The following is a 14,580-nucleotide window of genomic DNA, read 5'->3' on the forward strand; positions in this document are numbered from 1 at the left end:
AAACGCAATGTAAACGTGACATTAACGTCAATGCGTTAACAACCTGTTAATGTGATGTTAAAGCATGCATTAACGGTTGGGTTTTGGAAAAACAAATATAAACAATAATGTAAATAGGCAAATCACCTCTCCTCAGCTGTTGTATTGTAAACGCAATGTAAACGCAATGTGTGAACGTGGCCATTGGGTACTGAAGTTGGCTATGCAGAAAGAGCATTGGGCAACAGCCTACTCTAATAACGAGAAGAGAGAAGTGGATGGGATTGCAGAATGACAAGTGTTAAGGAGCTCGCACTGGTTTTGGACGCCATCTTGACTACTGTCCGCCATCTTAGATACAGCGGCCATGTTCCCTGACCATTGTCAAGTTAATATCATCATTCAAACTTCATTTTATGTAACCTGTTTGCTGGCCTGTCAGCTAATACCCTTTGACATTTAATGAGAACCCTGTCTGTCCTTGATTATATTATAATTCTGGAGCCACTTATCTTATTCTTCTCAGCAAATTAGTATAAACAATATCTGTGTACAAGGTCTCTGAGAACTGAGCACAATTAATTAACTTTTTTCCCAGAATGTGCTGATGACCAATAGTTTTGGAGTATACTATTCACGCCCCTTTGATGACTCTTCTGTCTGTTATATATCATGCATTTTGATTATTAAACGGAAGAAGATCTTGACTAAGAGATTGACATGTGTCTTGGTCTTTATGTTCAATCATGGGTTAATTAGGACTCACCTTACAAAAGTCAAGAGGGCTGTTGGGGCCCTGCATAAAATATCCCTAACACAAGTAATGAATTATTGTCTGGAGTTGTGTAAAACCAAAAATATACAAGAAAAGAAGTCATACAGTAGACCGGTCATATGAATTCATGATTTCTAGCGTACGTTCTAAATGAATCTGTCACACCGATCATTATACACGGGCAGAGAACTTTTACTGCAGTTTCCCACATTCTTAGTAAATGAGCCCCATATTCTTTTTATCCCTGTGAGAATTAGGGATTAGTTATTTTACATCCTTTCCACAAAAGACAGGACGATTTGGTAATCTGTTGGGGTCCCACAAGAATGGTAGTCTATTGTCCCCCACACGATCACACTTGTGTCTATTTCCTGCAGGACACAGATGAGCACAGCACTAACCCTTCTCCATCACTAAAGAAATACATGGTGGCCCCATTCAGAGGTACAATAGAGTGGTGGGGACAAAAGATTATCCCCTTTCATGTGGATTTGGCATAGCTTGTAATAACCAGGTAATAACCAGTAATAACCAGTAAGCCCCTTTAAGGGTTCCATATACTCGTGACGAGTTATTATTTTAGTATAGACTTTTTTCACATACAATAAATGAGCTGCCCTTATATAATGTTCCTATAATGTGGGCATAACATCTGTGCCAGGCAGGTCTGATATTCTTTATACCGCTTTCTGCAGTATCTTTTATAGGATCTAGCTGGGTGTGAGATGGAACAGAAGGGCAATGACATAGTGTAAAGGTTTCCATACAAGGCCGGGACACTGAGTCACTCCCTGAGATATTGCACTGCATTGCATTGAGCAGCAGTCCTCTCCCTCCCAACTAGCACATTATATACTAAACGCATCCTACTAGTCACTGTTCACACTACGAGAAAAGCTGCTGGAGAAGAAGCCAATAATGTATGATACAGAAATACAGACTGGAAGAGAGAGGAGCATGCCAGTGCACAGTGCCAGGGTGACCCCCACCCTTCACAGACCCCTGGCAATGGTGACTGGTCCTGCTGCCTATGCTGTCACTTCAAGGGTATATGAAGGAAGGACCGCTGCCACCCCCAGCACAGGGCACTGCCACTGTACACAACACTGCTTGTACCTGCACCGGCTCTCATTCAGCGGCTGTAACTGGCAGGAAGGTAGTAAGTCTACAGGCTGACACCGAGCACCGCGCTGCGTGCACACCCGCCCACTCCATGCGATGAGAGGGCAGGGAGGCCAAGCGCATGCGCGCCCAGCAGCCAAGCATGATGGGAAATGTAGTTCCTCGCAGATTTGTAAGGGGCAGGAAATTTTCCCGTTAGTTGATGAGATGCTGTATAAAATATCCGAAGCGATAAAATATGTTATATAAACAGGTCAACCAATATGTAGCCGAGGGCAGAGAAAGCACAGCACAGACCAACCTAAACATAACGCAACCCAAGCTAATACTGGAGTATTGGCACAACAAGAGTTTTTACTTCCAGCGGTAACGCACCGGTTTTGATTAGTACAGAACCTACTGTCGTTTAATGACATGACACACCTTCACAACTGGTCCGGTCCATAAGTAGAAGGCTGAGTAGTGTAAGCAGGTTGTAGAGCGTCCTCCTGGCCGCCTGTGGCGCTGTGACATGCTAGGTCAGTCCATCCCGGATATCCCGCACCGCGGCTGTATACACTGCAGTGCACTTCCGGTTAGCGCTGTGTCAGTGACTGTAGATGTAGCCGCATTGTATGCACTGCTCTAGTCACTACCACGGCTGCGGTTTGTCTCTCTCAGGTAGGTGCCTGCTCTTGTGGAGTGAAGATGCGGGTTACAGATCCATCCCATAGACGTGTGTGGAGGGGAATCCAGTCAACAGTGACGATGTAAACTTACGCTATTTCCCGCAAATATTATTATCCATGTCTAGATGCCCCTGAGCTCAAGAGGACAGAGGTTACTGAGCGCCTATGACTGGAGCCGCAATGTGTGACCGATGGCCATATTCATAAAGAGCAGTCTATGGAGACATTGGTGCTGAATCATGTGCCCCCAGCTGCCCGCTTATTATTAGTGCTACCCTGGGGGCACACGCTGATCCTCCAAAAGACCCACAGCAGCGTAGGCCGTGTTCACACCTGTATTCAGAAGATTTAATTCCACTATCTGCACAGCAGTACGCATTATATCTGCTGTATATAACTGATAATCTTTTGATCAGTCTCTGCATCGCAGTTTTTTACATGCAGTTAAATAATGTTCTTACAAAAAAACTTTGTTTTTATTTAGATAAGAATCATCATTTATTGGATCTTGTAACGTGTGTAATGGAGCAGTAGGTTTACGGACGAAAAATCGTGATCAAGGACAAGTCAAAATCCATTGGATACAGTTGGACGGATCTCAAGACATGTATGCAATGTTTTATTACAATCAGACTGGTAACATGAACACACATGGCAGTCTACAAAGCTCAACCTGCAGGGTTTCACCATTACTATTTTCAATGTTGTTATTTAGGACGGTGTCTGAACCCTCTTTAGAAACCCTTGGGAATGTTCAGACATGGGTTTGCTTTGTATTTTCTGTGCTCAAAGTCCAAAACGGAGTAGGATTCCATAAAAGCAAGTGCTTTGAAGGGGTTTTTTTTCCCAGGCATTTTGGAAAACTTAGTACAAGTATTGTCACCAGGGCCTGCTTTGTCCATTCATTGCCGGTAGTTCCATGCATACAGCACACCAGTAGAGAGCAGGATAACGCAAAAATTTTCTGCTAAAGCCCTGGTGCCCATTGAGTTCTGGATCAAACTTTCTATAATTGCAGGGTTTTCCAGTTTCATTAAATATTATTGTTTGTATATGAAATGTTATACAATCTTCCAATATATTTAGTGTATCCATTTCTCATGGTTTTCTAGATTCCAGCTTACTGTCATTCTTTAGAAAACTCAATTGTTTACTTATGTGGATAGAAATCTGTCCCTGGTCATGTGACATCACACAGGGGCACAACTCTTTAAAGGGCACCTACCACCATGTTTCTACCTATAAAGGTAGAACGGGTAGTAGGTGGGTGAATGGGACGTGAGGATTAGCCCTTTTTTGGGCTAATCCTCACGTCCCGGGTGTCTTTTAGAAAACTTTAATGCAGGCATATGTAAAAAAAATTTTTATGCAGGGGGCGTGGAGTAGCAAGACATGAGGCTACTAGTCGCGGCTACTCCACGCCCCAGTAGCCACGTTACTCCGCCTACCATTTAATCTTCGGTACGCTGCAATGTAATTGGGCAAATCTCCTCGTAGCTGCGCTCTCGTCCCAGTCCCTGGTGTTCTGCACATGCGCAGAAGGCCGCAGAAGCCGGGGGACTCGGACGAGGGCGCGCAGCTACGAGGATATTTGCCCAATTACATTGCTGTCAACATTTTGTTTTTACATTGCGTTACTGCTGTGTTAATGCCATTTATAAAAATGTTAGGCCCTGAAAAGAGGATTAATTGGTAGCGATAACACTGCTTTGTTTATGTAATGCAGTGTCTTATTCAGGTGATTGCAGGTACAAATCCCCCCCACCCCTTTTAATTTATCTTTTATAAACTTGGTATCGCCATGTTAACGTAGTAAATAAGGTGACTGCTGTGAAAAAAAAGTCAGAATTATTTTATTATCCAACAAAAGTTTACCAAATTATATATGTTTTCCATTATGGTGCTTCTAAAGAAAAATACAACTGAAATGCCTGTTTCAAGCCATTTACCAAATATTTGTTTATTTGCAGAACCGTGGGTCCTCAGTCACGTAATATGGATGCACAGAATTTATCACTGTCTCCTCAGAAGAGGAAGGCGGATGTGCCAGATTCAGTGTCTCCTCAGAAGAGGAAGGCGGATGTGCCAGATTCAGTGTCTCCTCAGAAGAGGAAGGCAGATGCTCCAGATCCACCAGCCAAGAGACTTGTATGTGCTTTGCTTTTAACTCTAACTAACAAACTTAGCAATTGCAGGACCCCAAATTGTTGGGGCTTTGAATTTAATATCTACAGTAGTGGTGGAAGGTGATTGTTTGTGACACATGTTGAACATTCTGATTCTAGGATTAAATAGATCAGCAAGGTTTTACAAAATTGCTCCTATACCGATCCTCTCTTGCTGGGGGTGAGAATACTTCTGCAAGTATCAGAAACCAGACAAAATCTGCTGGTTTCTGATTTGAGAAAAAAAGATACACATTTCAAGAAAGAAACAAATTTTGCACTTTCTTTTACAGGACTCATAGGGCTAGTTAAAGCATAATAAAAGTTTAAAGATTTTTTTTGTTTTAGTTTTATTTGGGGTTAAAATTAGAAAAATGTTTTTTTTTTGTAATTTATAATACATATTTCTTTAGATTTTTCAAATTAACTGAAAATGAACAATATAAATGAATTCCCTATTTTGTTTTGGTCGTTTTTATATATAATCTGTATAGTCTTGGGCAAACGGGTGGCTATGCAGTTGCTTTTTGTTGTGTAGCAGGGATTTTTTTTATATTGGGAAATGCTCATTTATTTATCTATATTTATTTATATTCATAGAACATGTGATTAGTGATGTTAATCAGAGCTGGACTGTGTCTTATTAGACCCAGCAGCTCTGGTTAACCCCCTTTAGACGCGGCAGTCTATAGAGCCTGCAGCAGTGCTGGCTTTGTTCCTGAGGGGCTGTGGCTGCTGACAGAGTGGGACAACGCTGGACATTCCCAGGCCTTCAGTAAAATCTGCGAACATTCAGAAGTGAATATTCTCAGGTTTTTACACTGCCTGGTGGCAGAGCCGTCTGATGAATACATCTGAAGGTCTAAGCCTCTTGATTTATCCCCCATGATAGGGGGCCGTGGCTTGCCAGTCAAGAATCTAAAGTGCAGAAACTGCCTCAAAACAATAAAAGTAAGATACCACACCAAGTGGAAGAGTTGGACAGGATACAGACCACAGAAGGGGCAGACACCTCCCCGACACGTATTTCTCACGACTGGCTTTGTCAAGGGATCTTATGGTTTTATGCCAAAATTGCTGCAGTAGGGAGTCAGATTCCCCTACAGAACACATTTTTGACTGCAGAAAAGAAAAAAAAAAATTAAAGTGGGCGCGCCAAGTTTACTTACCCAGTATTCTGCGATTGGAGGGGGTATAATGGCTAACTTTTGGTTGTCCATCCATTTGCTGCTACTTTCATTCTTATCTTGGTTGTGTCTCATTTACAGCTATTCTTCTATCCATAGATTCACTCGTTTAGAAGCTTTGTAATAGGTGTGCAGTGAGAATACTACAGTCTTGTGCGTGACTGAATGAAAATATTTGGCTTTGTTGTATAAACCTTTTAACTGTACTATCATATGGGTTGTTTTCACTGTCTTGTACAACAAGCCATACTATAATAGGGATACCTTGTAAACAACAAAGAAAAATTAGTCCATTGAGAGAAAAGCACATTATAAATCTCTTAACACTTTGTACATGATCAGGTGTAGCCTGTATACACAGACTGCACACATTGCACTAAACGGGAGTCCTTACATATGATGCAAAATATGTCCTGAAGGATTTCCTGTCTCTTGGCCGAACTACAGTGTCTGGACTATAACGGTTAATACAGTGCCTGCGCAAATGTCTGGCAGTTGGGAAGTTCTTGCACCAAATTTTGTTGTAATGTAAGGGCTCCCCTTCTGTACATGGTGTGCAGTTCATGGAATCGGGCAGACACATGGGCCTGCTTCTACAGGCTGCATCCAATCTTGTAAACTGTGTAAAATACTTAATTTAAAGCGTTTGTTCCTGTATCTTCTTGTTGTCTCTTATTTTTGCAGTTTGTCCCGTACTCATACTGATGGCTCAGGATACCATCTATTGAAATGCATGGGATCGATAACCAGCACCCAGTGTTTAAATGCAAGACATGGGGTGCTACTTACGATCGCATGCTTTTCAATGGAAATGTATTTGCGACTGGGCTGAGCCCTGGGTGTTGGCATTGCATTTGTAAATGCAATAAAAAAAGCATGTGTGACCGCACTGTTACCTTTGTATAATGTCTGGAAAGACTTGGAACTGTTCTGTGTGTTTGATCACTCCTGGTTTTGGCTCAAAATTACTGAAGACCAAACAGGACCCAGGCATAGCATGTCGCTGGCTGGAGAAGGGGGAGCGATGAGTAGGCATATTAGAGTGAATGTGGCCATATGCAACCTGGGCTGAAACTGAACAGGTAGCACACAGCTGTAGGAAAACGTTCGTCTGAAAGGAGCCTTAGAATCTTAAAGCTTAAAAGCCTTTAAAATTTGCATATTAAGGAAATACTTTTATAGACAACCTATTTATTTCTTGAGTTTTAACCTTGTTTTCACCTTGCTCTTCTCTGGACAGTGCACACCAGAAGGCCACAGCTCAGCAGTTGCTGCACACTATAATGAGCTCCAGGAGTGTGGGTTGAAGGAACGCAGCCAGTCCCGAATTTTCCATCTACGAAACTTCAATAACTGGATGAAAAGTGCTCTGATAGGTGACTTTGTTTTTCATTTTGTCTTGTGGGTGATTGGTGTTTGTCATTCGTAGTGCATCCTAATGGGAACCTTGTGTAGTGCAGAAAGAGTTGACTGTTTTATGAATAGTTTGTCAGTAAGGCAACTTTCACGCGGTCAGTACGTCCATCTTTTCATAAGGTCATCAGTTATTATCAGTCAAAACCATGAATGGTCAGACACACAGAACTGGTGAAAGTCTTTCCAGTGACTATACAGAGGTAAGGAATAATGAGAAGACTTGCCCCTGATCCATTTGTTTGACCACTCATGGTTTTGGCTTGAAATAACTGAAGACCTTATGGGCATAAACTAATGTGATAACTGGGGATGCAGTGACCTAGTGATGATTGATTTCTAGGCCTCTCCATGTCAGCAATTCACATTATATGTTCAGTAACATACAACTCTCTTAAAGGGAACCTGTCGCCTGATTTAGCCCATTTATTTACCATCCCCATCAGGTAGGGTATGGAATATGTTTTCTGGAATTTCATCTCTAAATAAAAAAAAAAAAAAAAATCTTGTTGATAGTCTTGGACAAATGAAACAGTCATAATTTGCTACAGGCTTAAAGGGTGGAGGTTTGCATCATTGTATTTGGGTTCTATTAGATGAAACCATAGTTCTGGTATCAGATTAAAGAATATAATTTTTTTTCTTTAATATGTTGGCATCTGAGGCATAGTACTATCTATAGCTATAGAACTCAAGATATAGGTGTCTGAAAGGATGTTCCAACTCCAACCTCATTTCAAATGCTCATATATTGGGCTTCATTGAACTTAGAACCATGCTTATGGTAGGCCTCTTCCAAATCAGTAGGTAGAGAACTGGAGAAACAGGCAGTAATAAGGGTTGGCCACTCTTCTACATAAATTGCCCATGTGGTTTTACTGCATTAAAAGGGTGGGCCACTTTTCAATCTGTTCCATTAGACATATCTCTGCATGTGTCCAAACCAAAAGCACAGAGTTTTATGGTCCACAAAATCAACTTTTATTTATACGATTACATTAAAAAAACATACCGTATATTCCGGCGTAGAAGACGACCCCCCTACTTTCCTGTTTAAAATATAGAGTTTAAGATATATTCGCTGTATAAGACTACCCCTTTTCCAACGCGTACAAAACACCGGTAAAAATTAAAAAAAAAAAACAGATTTGAATTTAACATGGTCCTTTTTTTAATTTAAATTCTTATGACATGCAGGTATATACCAGGAAAACTGTCGCTCATAAACATAAGGCATACAACAACAACATTACCATCGGTATGCATAAAAACATTGAACACCTCCTCACCAGTAGCCATAATTAATGTCTCCCCCCCTCACCAGTAGCCATAATTAATGTCCCCCCCCCCTCACCAGTAGCCATAATTAATGTCCCCACCCCCTAGCAGTAGCCATAATTAATGTCCCCACCCCCTAGCAGTAGCCATAATTAATGTCCCCACCCCCAGCAGTAGCCATAATTAATGTCCCCACCCCCAGCAGTAGCCATAATTAATGTCCCCACCCCCAGCAGTAGCCATAATTAATGTCCCCACCCACAGCAGTAGCCGTGATTAATGCCCCCCCTAGCAGTAGCCATAATCAATGTCCCCCCCCCCCACCAGTAGCCGTGATTAATGTCCCCCATAGGTAATATCCCCCCCCCCCAAATAGCCATTTCCTAACTTTCACTTATGCCCCCCCCCCCCCCAATAGAACAAGGGCCCCATAGATTTAAGCAAAATAAAAAATAAAACTTACCTAGTTATTCCGCTCCTCTTCGCGCCCTTTCTCTCTTCTAAAGATCGGCGACGGCTGATGACGCGTCTGTCAGGTCAGGTGCCGGCTCATAGACCTCAGCAGACCCAGCGCAGGCAGGCGCGTCATTAAGCCTGTGCCGGCGTCGATGGATAAGGTGGGTGGGACGGGGGCGGATCGGTGGCCGTTCAAATTTTAACCGGGCCCTTTCCTGTTTTTTCATGTCCATTTTTCACTCCCCACCTTCAAAAATCTATAACTTTTTTATTTTTACACGTAAAGAGCTGTGTGATGGCTTGTTTTCTGCGTAACAAATTGCACTTCATAGTGATGGTATTAAATATTCCATGCCATGTACTCGGAAGCGGGAAAAAAATTCCAAATGCAATGAAAATGGTGAAAAAACGCATTTGCACCATTTTCTTGTGGGCTTGGATATTACGTCTTTCACTGAGCGCCTCAAATGACATGTCTACTTTATTCTTTGGGTCGGTACGATTAAGGGGATACCAAATTTGTATAGGTTCTATAATGTTTTCATACATTTACAAAAATTAAAACCTCCTGTACAAAAATAATTTTTTTGATTTTGCCAACTTCTGGCGCTAATAACTTTTTTATACTATGGTGTACGGAGCTGTGGGTGGTATCATTTTTTGCGAAATTTGATAATATGTTCAATGATATCATTTTTAGGACTGTACGACCTTTTGATCACTTTTTATAGATTTTTTTAGATTTTTCAAAATGGCAAAAAAGTGCCATTTTCGACTTTGGGCGCTATTTTCCGTTACGGGGTTAAACGCATTGAAAAACTGTTATCATATTTTGATAGATCGGGCATTTTCGGACGCGTCGATACCTGATGTGTTTATGATTTTTACTGTTTATTTATATTTATGTCAGTTCTAGGGAAAGGGGGGTGATTTGAAATTTTAGTTTTTTTTATTATAATTTTTTTTTTTTTTCACTTTTTTTTATTTTTATTTATACTATTTTTCAGACTCCCTAGGGTACTTTAACCCTAGGTTGTCTGATCGATCCTATCATATACTGCCATACTACAGTATGGCAGTATATGGGGATTTTCTTCCTCATTCATTACAATGTGCTATCAGCACATTGTAATGATGGGGTTAAAACGAAATAGCCTCGGGTCTTCGGAAGACCCGAGGCTACCATGAAGATGGATCGCCGCCCCCCGATGACGTCACGGGGAGCGGCGATCCCAGGTAAGATGGCGGCTCCCATGCGCCGCTATCTGTTTGAGGCTGCCGGCAGCTTTGCCGGCAGCCCATGCTGTGAAAACACCCGCGATCGGTGCTAGCACAGATCGCGGATGTTACCGGTAAGCCTTTGCTGCAATATGCAGCAAAGACTTACCGGCTATGGAGAGGGCTCAGCCCGTGAGTACACGGCGGGCGGTCGCGAACCGGTTAAATTGTGACAGCTCCGGGCCCTCCTGATCCTGATGTTTAGAATTGTGACAGCCGCGGGCCTTTCCCTTTCAGCGCACGGACTGTTCTGCATCTGGTCCATGCGCTGTAAGGGAAAGGCCCGCGGCTGTCACAATTCAAAACATCTGCCCGCTGTGCTGCGCCGAGTTATCAGCGCAGCACAGGGGTCAGGTGCGGGCCTCGGTACCGCGATCGGTACGCCACTGTTTGAGGCTGCCGGCAGCTTTGCCGGCAGCCAACGCTGTAAAAACACCCGCGATCGGTTATCAGCGCAGCACAGGGGTCAGGTGCGGGCCTCGGTACCGCGATCGGTACGCCACTGTTTGAGGCTGCCGGCAGCTTTGCCGGCAGCCAACGCTGTGAAAACACCCGCGATCGGTGCTAGCACCGATCGCGGGTGTTACCGGTAAGCCTTTGCTGCAATATGCAGCAAAGACTTACCGGCTATGGAGAGCCCTCTCCATGCAGCGTGACCTGACCACCGCCGTATAAGACGATTACCGGCGTATAAGACGACCCCAGAGAAGACAGAAGATTTTTCTGTCTTCAAAAGTCGTCTTATACGCCGGAATATACGGTATATAACCAACATTCATAAAAACAAATAAAAGTTAAGGCTCCAAGTAGCTATATTGCCATCAAACTGAGATTAAAGCTAGGAGTATGTTTTTAATATAGTGCATGTAAACATAAAGAAAGGATGCTAGTTTCTAGACGTGAAAATATTAATACATTGCATATAGCAAAGAAATAGTGTCATAAAAACTCAGATTATTGCACATACCCATTCAGAAAACTCCTAGGTACCAGTTGTGGTCAATACCTGAATGTTCATCACGTGATGTAGAATGCATCATACTAGTGCGGTCTGAAGACTCCTGCTTCTTTGTTTACACCTCTGAGCACTGATGAATAGTAAGAGAGCCGTAGCAGGAGATCTCCCCTCCTGTCTTTAAGTGAGACAGACTGAGAGGTAGACATACACAGTGGGTGACACCATGAGGCCTGGCTGGTGAGAAACATGGAGTTGTGTATCTAAGCAGAGGGCAGCATTGTGAGAACTGGAAAAGGCTGAAGTTGTGAAAGGAAGTCTAATAGATGAAATTTATTGAAAGTGACCAACCCCGTTAAAGACAGAGATTTCTTGTGTGCGGAGTACGAGGTATTACAACCCCTCCAGCCTCCTGATGTATCCGGCTTGTGGTAGTGCTGGCATACAACCTGATGCCAGGAAAGCCTCTTCATGTCCATTTGGCATGTAGGTGGCACAAATACAAGGCATTGCAATTATTTTAGTGCTTGTATCCCAAACAAACTGGCGTGCCAACTGGGATTTATTTCCCCCATAGTGAAGAATAGGATTTTTATCTGAAGCTTGCATTCCCAACCAAACCTGTTATTCTGTAGCTCACAAAACCCGAATCCGGATGAGGTTTGAAATATGACATTCTCCTCTTTAATCTCATTCTACCATTGTTTTGGATGCTGTAGAGCCCAAGATATAAGCTTCTAAATTGATGTTCCCCCTTCAACCTCTGAACCTGACTCATCTCTGGCAAAATATGATGGCTAATTTTCACATGTAGGAGATTTTTTTTAATATATGTACACAGGCGAGATTTCATGTAAATGGGCAACGTTAGAAAGTATATTATCTTACCTGGTAGTTGACTGGAGTACAAATAGATAAAAGGTGTACTTCAAGTTGTTAACCGGTGCGACCTCTGTATTAAAAAGCTTCATCATTTTGGTTTATTACAGAAGTATTTTGTAGGTGTATGTCCTTCTCAGAAACAGGACTTCAATTAAACTGTTCATTCAGAAGTTTCTCTCGGCCATTAATCAAACTTTACTTTTACCGACATACACTTTTACTTAAAATGCAGTTCTTTCTTCTACCTAGTTTCTTATAAATGTTCCAAGAGAGTAATTTTACTGAACATATAATGTGAATTGCTGACACTGAGAGGGCTAGAAATCAATCTTCACCAGGTCACTTTGTCCCCAGTGAATGAAGCCTGGTTGGCGCTTAGATTGCAGTGCTTGGAAATTGTTTTAAGCTTAGAATTCACTCTTTAGGCTTCAAATAATAAATTACATGTAACTTACTAATATACTTTCTTTCCGAACCTTCCCACATTCAATATCTACCTGTGAGCAATGAATTATAATATTGTTGCCTCCATATTAGTAATTATTGGATTAGAAATGTGTCCCATAGCTGTATTTGGGTGCATGGTGAGCAGATGAACATGTGAACCAATGTGTAATTTTCTCCCTTTCAGGTGGGCCTCAGCATAGTTGCTTTTAGCAGCAGATCTTCCAGTGTAAACCAGCAGTGATGCCAATAAATAAACTATCATCTTAATTATCCATTTACATTCTCCATCCACTTTATATAGTAGTATAGTATAGCAGGGACACATTGGGCACAATCACTGCAGGTTACCTACATGAAAATTGCTAGATACTATTTCATGTCAATTTACTGTTCCAACATAGTGAATTGAATGTACACCAAATTCTTTACTCAGGGGGCTTAAAAAAAAAAGTCACCTAATGGCTGTGGTGAAATGGTAAATGTCACTCCCATACTTAACTATAAGGCCTGGGCAAATTCTTAAAGGACAATTAACACCAGGATGAAGGATTGTAAAACAATCACACTTACATGCTTATCTGTTCTCTCACCCTGCTTTAAGCTTCCCATGCCCTTGTTTTTAATTAAAAAAAGGCTTTAAATTATGCAAATTAGCTTGAACAGCAGACTTATTTGCATAATGTTAAAAGACTTTCTTTTTTTTTTTTTTTTTGTAAAAAGCAAGGGAAGCTAATAGAGCAGATCCTTCCAGAGGGGGATACACCTGCATGTAAGTGTGCTTCGATTTATTCTGCTGGTAGATGTTGTGATGTGCACTGATTCCTTGGTGGCTTACGGAGTCCAAAGGTGCGTTGATTGAAACGGTTATACAAGGTCTGGACAGCCCTAGAATATTTATTAAAAATATTCAGACTCTCTTTTACTCAGCACCGCTAAACGCACCCAGCTTTCCAGGACTTGTACAATTTAATCGGCAGTAAAAATGGATATACATAGTTGTGTGGTATCTTTTTTTTTTTTTTTTTTTACATTCCTGTTATTTCTGCTGCAATAATATGTGACCTAGAATTCCATCATGTGACTTGAGAATGAAACACACTGGATCAGTAACTAGAACCATGTGTTTTGTATCTACTCAATGTAAAACATGTGGTGCTTGTAACCAATCACATGCCTTTCAGTGGAAACGCGTATGTGATTGGGACAAACCCCTCCCACTTCTAATTGAATTGCATTTAGAAAAAAAATCCACAACCCTAACGGGACATATAAGTGCATCCAAGAGTTGTAAAAAAATGTATTACCCATTATAAACAAGAATAGCTTTTCTTAAGAGATACTATTCATAATCTTAAAGGGGTTGTCCGAGTTTTGATTAAAAAAAATATATGTGGCCGGGAGCGGGATGACTAAAACAATAAAGCTGTACTTGCCTCCCGGTGCCCTCCCGTATCCAGCGCTGCTGTCGCTCCCGTCCGGGCGCCATGTAAACAAACATGGCCACCGGAGCAGCGCTGGATTCAGCTTCCGGCCGGACACGACAACCTTCCGGCCCCCGTACACAATGCTGTGTATAGGGACGGATAGGCGTGGCCGGCCACGGCCGGCTAGAAGCTGAATCCAGCACTGCTCCGGCGGCCATGTTTGTTTACATGGCGCCCGGACCGGAGCGACAGCAGCGCTGGATACCGGAGGGCACCGGAAGGTAAGTACAGCTTTATTATTTTAGTCAGCCCGCTCCCGGCCACATATATATATATATTTTTTTTTTAAACTCGGACAACCCTTTTAAAGGGGTTTTCCCATGAATAGAAGTTGGGCCTAACTTGCTGATCAGTGGGGGTCTTGGTGATGAGACCCCTACAGACCACAAAAATGAGGGGTCCGATGGGGTCCCACGTACCTCCTTCAGGCCCCTCGTCGCTTTGTGAGAGTAATGGAGTAGACAGCCGTGCATGACCGTTCTGCTCCATTA

At 42.2% G+C, this 14,580-nt stretch overlaps 2 protein-coding genes across 6 annotated transcripts in view; one reads left to right on the plus strand and one right to left on the minus strand.

Moving 5' to 3' along the window:
- The window catches only part of FAM210A (family with sequence similarity 210 member A), a 30,289-nt gene extending 27,850 nt beyond the window's left edge, over positions 1-2,439 (minus strand). The window contains exon 1 of one of the 4 annotated variants that reach the window (XM_072152286.1): positions 2,300-2,439. The gene's annotated coding sequence lies outside the window, so the exon portion shown is untranslated. Of the gene's footprint in view, positions 1-1,870; positions 2,027-2,299 lie in introns of those variants that run through there. The other 3 variants (XM_072152285.1, XM_072152290.1, XM_072152287.1) reach the window with 3 other exon arrangements.
- The window catches only part of RNMT (RNA guanine-7 methyltransferase), a 37,420-nt gene continuing 25,196 nt past the window's right edge, over positions 2,357-14,580 (plus strand). The window contains exons 1-4 of one of the 2 annotated variants that reach the window (XM_072152283.1): positions 2,357-2,536; positions 3,029-3,151; positions 4,515-4,692; positions 7,137-7,272. In XM_072152283.1, the coding sequence (XP_072008384.1) occupies positions 4,540-4,692; positions 7,137-7,272 (289 nt within the window). In that variant the 5' untranslated portion in view covers positions 2,357-2,536; positions 3,029-3,151; positions 4,515-4,539. The remainder of the gene's footprint in view (positions 2,537-3,028; positions 3,152-4,514; positions 4,693-7,136; positions 7,273-14,580) is intronic. The other variant, XM_072152284.1, reaches the window with a different exon arrangement.

This window comes from Engystomops pustulosus, chromosome 5 (assembly GCF_040894005.1).
Source record: "Engystomops pustulosus chromosome 5, aEngPut4.maternal, whole genome shotgun sequence".
NCBI classification, from domain to species: domain Eukaryota; kingdom Metazoa; phylum Chordata; class Amphibia; order Anura; family Leptodactylidae; genus Engystomops; species Engystomops pustulosus.